The following is a 7,500-nucleotide window of genomic DNA, read 5'->3' on the forward strand; positions in this document are numbered from 1 at the left end:
GAGGGAGAGAGAGGGAGAGAGAGGGAGAGAGAGGGAGAGAGGGAGAGAGAGGGAGAGAGAGAGAGAGAGAGAGAGAAGGTCCTTCACAGTGACTGACATCATTCTATGACCATCAGAGCAGCTATATGTTGGACAGGACCCCGAGGCAACTTGAGCCCAACAAACTCAGCTTCATCATCACCGACCACACAGGCCTAGAGACAACATGGAACACAGAACGCTTTATATGGAACACAGAACGCTGTACACGGAACACTGCATACGGAACACAGAACGCTGTATAGAACACAGAACGCTGTACACGGAACACAGAACGCTGTACACGGAACACAGAACGCTGTATACGGAACACAGAACGCTGTACACGGAACACAGAACGCTGTACACGGAACACAGAACGCTGTATATAGAACACAGAACGCTGTATACGGAACACAGAACGCTGTATATAGAACACAGAACGCTGTACACGGAACACAGAACGCTGTATACGGAACACAGAACGCTGTACACGGAACACAGAACGCTGTATATAGAACACAGAACGCTGTATACGGAACACAGAACGCTGTATACGGAACACAGAACGCTGTACACAGAACACAGAACGCTGTACACGGAACACTGCATACGGAACACGGAACCCAGGGCTCAGTAGAGGAACACGCGGGCGCATCCCGAGGGTTGGACATCCACACAGCGAGTTCTTCAGTGAGAACAGCCACTAACTGGCACTTGTGGGCTTCAATGTTTATTTATACAACACTTCCGCACACATCTCAACTCATCGCATGCTGTCACTGTGACCAGAATAGCCCAAATATGTCGCCCATCACAGTGAAATGACTTAACCAGCGAGATTAATTCGATCTTGAATGATGGTTTATTCAATTGACAGCAGCAGTAATGAGCCGAGGTCTGGAAACGTCTCATTTAAGAGACTAATGGTGGGTTTGTGGATGTTGCTCAGCTCTGGAAGGAGAAGACAGCTGGTCAGACAGGGTCTGTCGGTCAGAGGAGCAGCGTGTCTCGGGTTCGGGCCTATAGGATGGACGGATGATGCATCCAGGCATCGCTACAGCAAAACCACAACAAACAACAACACAAAGACACTTCACACAATCGATGCACACACACACACACACACACACACGCACACGCACGCACGCACGCGCACTGCTACACACCCCTCTGGTTGTGTGTGTGTGTGTGTGTGTGTGTGTGTAGATGATCAGGACCGTTCAGAGAAGAGCATTGATTCCGGGACGAAGGCGTGTTGTAATGTCAACATGACAGAATTGAGAGGGACCAGAAATAATCATGACAATACGAGGACTGGGCGATAGATCCAGGGAGCCCAACTTAATATGACAGATCAGCTCACACACCATAAATCAGCACCGTGTCAGGCTATAATAATAAACAGGACAGTTAAAAGCCAGATAATGACTACACTTTATTAGTGCGAATCTATCAAACGATTTAAGTTTTTAACAATGTCAAGGGAGATCTGGATATTATATTATCTATATTATATTAGGCCTGATCGTGCGTAAAATGGCCTAGCGACTAGGATGGACAATAATGACGGATACTCACAGCGCTGGGATGTTGTGGTGTCTTTGCTCTCGGAGAGGCTGTGTCTTCAATGCGTCCCGATCCACAATGTAACCCAGCAGCTCTGTTCTGGGCACGCCTGCGCCGTGCGTAACTGCGCACAACGTCAGAGGAATGTGTGTATGTGCACCACGTCAGAGGAATGTGTGTATGTGCACCACGTCAGAGGAATGTGTGTATGTACACAACGTCAGAGGAATGTGTGTATGTGCACCACGTCAGAGGAATGTGTGTATGTGCACAACGTCAGAGGAATGTGTGTATGTGCATGACGTCAGAGGAATGTGTGTATGTGCACAACGTCAGAGGTATGTGTGTATGTGCATGACGTCAGAGGAATGTGTGTATGTGCATGACGTCAGAGGAATGTGTGTATGTACACAACGTCAGAGGAATGTGTGTATGTACACAACGTCAGAGGAATGTGTGTATGTGCGGAATCTTTTCGGAATAGAGGAGTTTGTTTTATCCTCAGTTGTAACCGTTGTACTCTCGTCTGCGTTGTGTTCAACGGTTCGACCCGTGTTGAGGGCTCAGGGCGGGATTCGAACCCACTTGTGAGACGGATGCGCCGACAGTTACGCCAATAGGGTCGTCCTTCTTGGAGGGACTTTGAGTTAGGATTTTATTTGTAGGTTAACGCAAAAAGACCGGAGCCCATTTTTTTTAGGCAACCAAATTGTGGCATGAAAATTCATTATTTTATTTTTATTTAATTAATATGTCCCTGAAAGAGATGCCCACGAACGTGTTAAAATTGTGTTACATTTGGATGCATCTGTTAAAAGCCTGGGGATGTGTTTTCTGTCTCGATGGTGGGGATTTAACACATTTAAATGATACTCTCCGTCTGTCCGCCTGTCCGTCCCTCTGTCCTGACCTTCCTCGGACACCGTCGGTCTGACAGCGTTCATATTTGACACGGATCTCCGCAGGGGTCCTGAACAGACCGCGACAAGGACTAGATTATTGCCCAAGATGTCCGCTATGCTCCGGGGTTAGATGACCATATAATGGACTAAAAGGCCAATTCCTGATTGCTCCGACGGGACCATCAAGACTAGCTGAGAAGCTGATTGGACGGGCTGAGCTGGAGTGATAGATGTATTAGTTGGTGTCCATAGTGCTTTAACTTTTTTAACCCTGAAAATAGTGACAACATTTCAAATATTAATTGGATTTTCCCTATAATACTAGAAAGCGCAGTTTCTCAGCTTTCAGCAAGTGTTGGAGTGAGGATTTTTTTTGATTTGTTAGATATTTTTTTAACATTATTAAATATTTGTTAGATATTTTTAAAATGTTGCTGGTGACGTGGTCGTATCGAAAGGGTTAACAGGTATCAGAACTAGTTAATTATACTTTCAGATGTAAAATACACACCTATATTACACAAACATATAGCTGTTGACTTCAAGACAAATACTTTTAGAACAGCCTATTGTAAAATAAATAAAATACACAGAAACACGTCTCAGTCTTTATTAAAGTTCCCAGAAGGCCTGCGCCTCAGAAATAGCAATTAAATATTTACACATATACAGTACACAGATATGTATGAATATCTTTAATCATAAGATCTGCATGTTAGGAAAATAAAAGCCTTGCTGCACTGTGACACCGTCCAACGTCTTCACCAGGTGCATATCAAAAAAGACATTTAATAATACAACAGCGTTTTCATAATTATAAAAACTGTTTAAAACCTTTATTAAGTGTCATGAGATGACTTAGGACAAGGTCAAGTCTCACTGTGAGTAGCATCTGATGCCGTCTGCCTTCCGAACCTTTCGCCAGGGACTTTGAGACAGACCTGGAGCCCTGCCACGCCGGGATGCACAATAGGACAGTGATCCACCAAAACATTAGTCTGCATACACAATATACATATATCCAAAGAAAAATATGAGGTATAGGGTAATATCTGTACAAAAGTCATTTATAAGATAAAATAAGTTAAACCTATATACATATTAGATAATGCCATCAAAGGTTAACACTCTCCGGTACGTTTTCACAGTTATTTCAACACCGGGACCCCGTTGTTGTCTACTGGAATCTAAACCTCCAGAGGAAGTGTGTGTGGTGCGTCTGACCCAGCGAGGTGTGTGTGGTGTGTCTGACCCAGCGAGGTGTGTGTGGTGCGTCTGAACCAGCGAGGTGTGTGTGGTATGTCTGACCCAGAGAGGTGTGTGTGGCGCGTTTGAACCAGAGAGGTGTGTGTGGTGCGTCTGACCCAGCGAGGTGTGTGTGGTGCGTCTGACCCTGCGAGGTGTGTGTGGTACATCTGACCCCGCCCTGAGCCCAGCTGACTGAAGCTCCTCCTCCTGGGTTTTTTGTTGACATTTGCAATGAAAGATACATGTGAGAAAGGGAACCTCCAGCTGATCAAGAGTGTTTCGTTGAGGACAACAACGCCAGAATAAGACGTCATGTGACGGAGAAAAGCCAAACTCACTAGTCACCGTAGTGGAGAAGCATTTTCAGCTCTATAAAACACGTTTTTCTCTCTCGTTCTGCAACGTTGCATTCCTGACAGTAAACATCAGGTGTTTGTTTTTTTTTACCCACAATTCCCTCTGAGCTGGGTGGATGCTGGGAGGGTTTCGGGTCTTGTGCCATATACACAGGTGGAGAGGACGACTAGAAATGTTCCGGACCAGCTTAATAATAAACTAACATGCACTTCAGAAGAGCAGAAATTCAGGAAAAACCTCCACAACAACAACAATAGCACTCTGGTTGGAGTTCTAGAATGTTCACTGTCTTGGAATTTTCGGTTAAAAAACAACAACAACAAAAACCAGCCAAATTGGTAGTGTGTGTTTTGATAGTGGTCACTGTTCATTTAGATTCATAAGGTGTTAATTAACAGCTTGTTCTTTGACTGTATCATTTGGATTACACATCACCATCTTGCCTACTGGCAAAACACTTACCTCAGCATTCAGTCAACATTTGATGTTTACAGTGACCTTGGGGTAACAAACACACGAACCACGGAAATTATTTTGAACACCATCTGTGGAAGGTGAGGGAGACAGAGACTGACAGTGAAAACATTACAGCCGAGCCAGTCTGCCTCCTCCACGGGAGAGACTGAGGTGTGTGTGTGTGTGTGTGTGTGTGTGTGTGTGTGTGTGTCGGTGCAGAACGGCTCCTAGCACCTTGTTAGCATTAGCGGAGGTAGCGTTCTGGGCCTAGCAAACAAAGCCAGGCTCTGTTTCCGAGTGGCGCTGGTGACGCAAGACAGGTGAGACAGGAGACAGCGCAGGCGTGTCCGCCTGGGGGAGGGGCCTGAGGGGAGATGCCTCCTGGGTCCTAGCGACAGTTACGTCACCCGCCTCGACCGTACCTGCCTTTTTCACTCTTGCCTCCTCCAATCAGGGCCTGCCCAAAACTCAGGCAAAGGAGATGCAGACAGACACGCCCCGCGTTCCCTGAGGGGGGGGCAGTTATGAGTCATCGTCACCCCTTCCCACACAGGTCCAGGTTGGTGTGCCCCCTCCCAAGCTGCCTCCCTGTCCACGTCTCTGTGAGCATGTGTGTCAGTGGGGGAAAGTGCAGGTGTCATTCAGACAGCCGACCACTAGGTGGCGCTGTTGCTGCGTAGCAGAGCGCCTCAGGGCTTGATGTCAGAGAAGCTGGTGTAGGTTCCTGTCTCGCTGCAGCTGGAGGAGGTGCTGAGGTGACCCGATACACTGCCCTCTGGTGGAGAGACACAGACGCCACACACAAACAACACAGGACCTTCAGCAGAGGATCTGCACATGGAAATACTGAGACAATCATAAAGAGAGAGAGAGAGGGAGGGGGAGGGAGAGAGAGGAAGGGAGAGAGGGAGAGCGAGAGAGAGAGAAGCCAGAGAGAGAAGTAACACACACACACACACACACAGGTACACCCAGTACCTGAGGTGCTGAGGGACAGGGCAGACTTGCTCTGTGAGAGGAGGGTGAGCAGGTTGGCCGACGACATCCAGCCTTCTCTACTACTGCTCAGGTTCCTCACAAACCTGGTGGGTAGAGGAGAGGAGAGGAGAGGAGAGGAGAGGAGAGGAGAGGAGAGGAGAGGAGAGGAGAGGAGAGGAGAGGAGAGGAGAGGAGAGGAGAGGAGAGGAGAGGAGAGGAGAGGAGAGGAGAGGAGAGGAGAGGAGAGCAGAGCAGAGCAGAGCAGAGCAGAGCAGAGCAGAACAGAAAGTTTATTCACCATATATAACCAGTACAGGTACATTGGAATTCTTGTAATCTCATCTACTTATTCCATCCAATCATGGATGACTGTGACTGTGTCACTAGGCAGAGCACGTATAAGAACAGTACACAGTTGTGCAGTATTACAGGTATGGATTACGATTCGTCAAGTTACATTCATGGACAGCTTGCTGATTGGTTGGTTGATGGCGAGAGAGACAGAGAGGTTTACCATTGGTCGTCCTCCCCCTCCCTGACCAGCTGCACCACGTCACCGCTCCTGACCGTCAGCTCCTGGCCGACGCCCTTCTCACAGTCCGCCACCACCGTGTACCGGCCAGGGGTCTGGGGGCAGGGGGTCAAGAGGTCAGAGGTCACGCGCATGCTCGGACAGCACGAGAGACCTGCCGGACGTAGACTCACCAGCTTCCTCCCGCCCTCGTCCTCGGGGTCAGAGTTCATGGGGTCCTCGGCGCTGGAGTAGCCATCAGGCTCCTCGGACGCGTCCACGGAGAGAGAGCCCTTGTTCCAGCCTGGGGGGGGGAGAGACAGAGAGAGAGAGAGAGAGAGAGAGAGACGGAGAGAGAGAGAGACAAGAGAGGGAGACGGAGAGAGAGAGAGACAGAGAGAGAAGGAGAGAGAGAGAGACAGAGAGAGAAGGAGAGAGAGAGAGAGGAGAGAAAGGAGAGAAAGGGATAGGGCAAGAGATAGAGAGAGAGAGAGAGAAGGAGAGAGAGGGAGAGGGAGAGGGAGACAGAGAGGAGAGAGAGGGAGAGAAAGAGACGGAGAAAGAGACAAGTGAATATTTGGACAGCTGTCAAACCGTTCTGAAGCCACTGACAGAGAGAGTCTGGCACCAACGTGATCTGAGATGTTGAATTTGGATCAAAGCACCAAAGCACCTCGAGCTCCAACCCCAATCGTTTGATCCTTAAGAGGGTTTCAATTGAAAGTGAACAGGCGTTTGTTGAGTTGGCGTGCCAGGCTCCGTCTGTCAGACCACGGCACCACCACAAGACGCCAGGAACAGAGGGGGTGAGACACACAAGGAGGGATGGAGGGATGGAGGGATAGAGTGATGAGGGAGGAGAAGAAACGTGACACCCGCCCAACTGAGAACAGCGCGCTACGCCGCGGCGAGGAGGCGGAGCCTGTCCCCAGGGCGGCGCAGAGAGGAGAGCTCGGCACGCGGTCGGAGACCAGGGCCGTCACACCCGCGGGAGCTGCCACAACCAGGGGTCCGCTCCTATTGGTCAGCGTCACGCCGCACGCTCAGACAGTCCCTAGTCCCTAGTTCCTAGTCCCTAGTTCCTAGTCCCTAGTTCCCAGTTCCCAGTTCCTAGTTCCTAGTTCCCAGTTCCTAGTTCCTAGTTCCTAATCCCTACTTCCTGCTTTTTTCACCTACTTCCTTGGTGAACCTTTTCTGGTTGGTCGTTTTATAGACGTGTATATTAACAGGAAGTGTCTGAGCCTCGGTGGGCGCGGTGGTGGGGGCAGCTCCCGGTGTTCAGGCGCTGGTCGTGGGGTCAAGGGTCACTGTACCTGTCCTCCTGGGCTGGAGCAGACTAGACGTGCTCATCCACCTGACCCTGCTCAGAGACACATGACCTGGCTCGGAGGGAGGGAGGGAGGGAGGGAGGGAGGGAGGGAGGGAGGGAGGGAGGGAGGGAGGGAGGAGGAAGGAAGTAGT

The 7,500-nt window shown here is 49.5% G+C and overlaps 1 protein-coding gene across 1 annotated transcript in view; it reads right to left on the bottom strand.

The window, feature by feature from the left end:
- Nucleotides 1–3,146: 3,146 nt before the first annotated feature.
- The window catches only part of LOC311328689 (guanine nucleotide exchange factor DBS-like), a gene marked incomplete at its 5' end in the record, with an annotated part of 16,218 nt that continues 11,864 nt past the window's right edge, over nucleotides 3,147–7,500 (bottom strand). Inside the window, 5 exon segments of the mRNA XM_084462625.1 lie at nucleotides 3,147–5,325; nucleotides 5,529–5,632; nucleotides 6,043–6,155; nucleotides 6,234–6,343; nucleotides 7,353–7,418. Coding sequence (XP_084318751.1) covers nucleotides 5,240–5,325; nucleotides 5,529–5,632; nucleotides 6,043–6,155; nucleotides 6,234–6,343; nucleotides 7,353–7,418 — 479 coding nt within the window.

The sequence above is a fragment of the Borostomias antarcticus genome (genome assembly GCF_949987555.1).
Source record: "Borostomias antarcticus genome assembly, contig: scaffold_633, whole genome shotgun sequence".
Classification (NCBI taxonomy): domain Eukaryota; kingdom Metazoa; phylum Chordata; class Actinopteri; order Stomiiformes; family Stomiidae; genus Borostomias; species Borostomias antarcticus.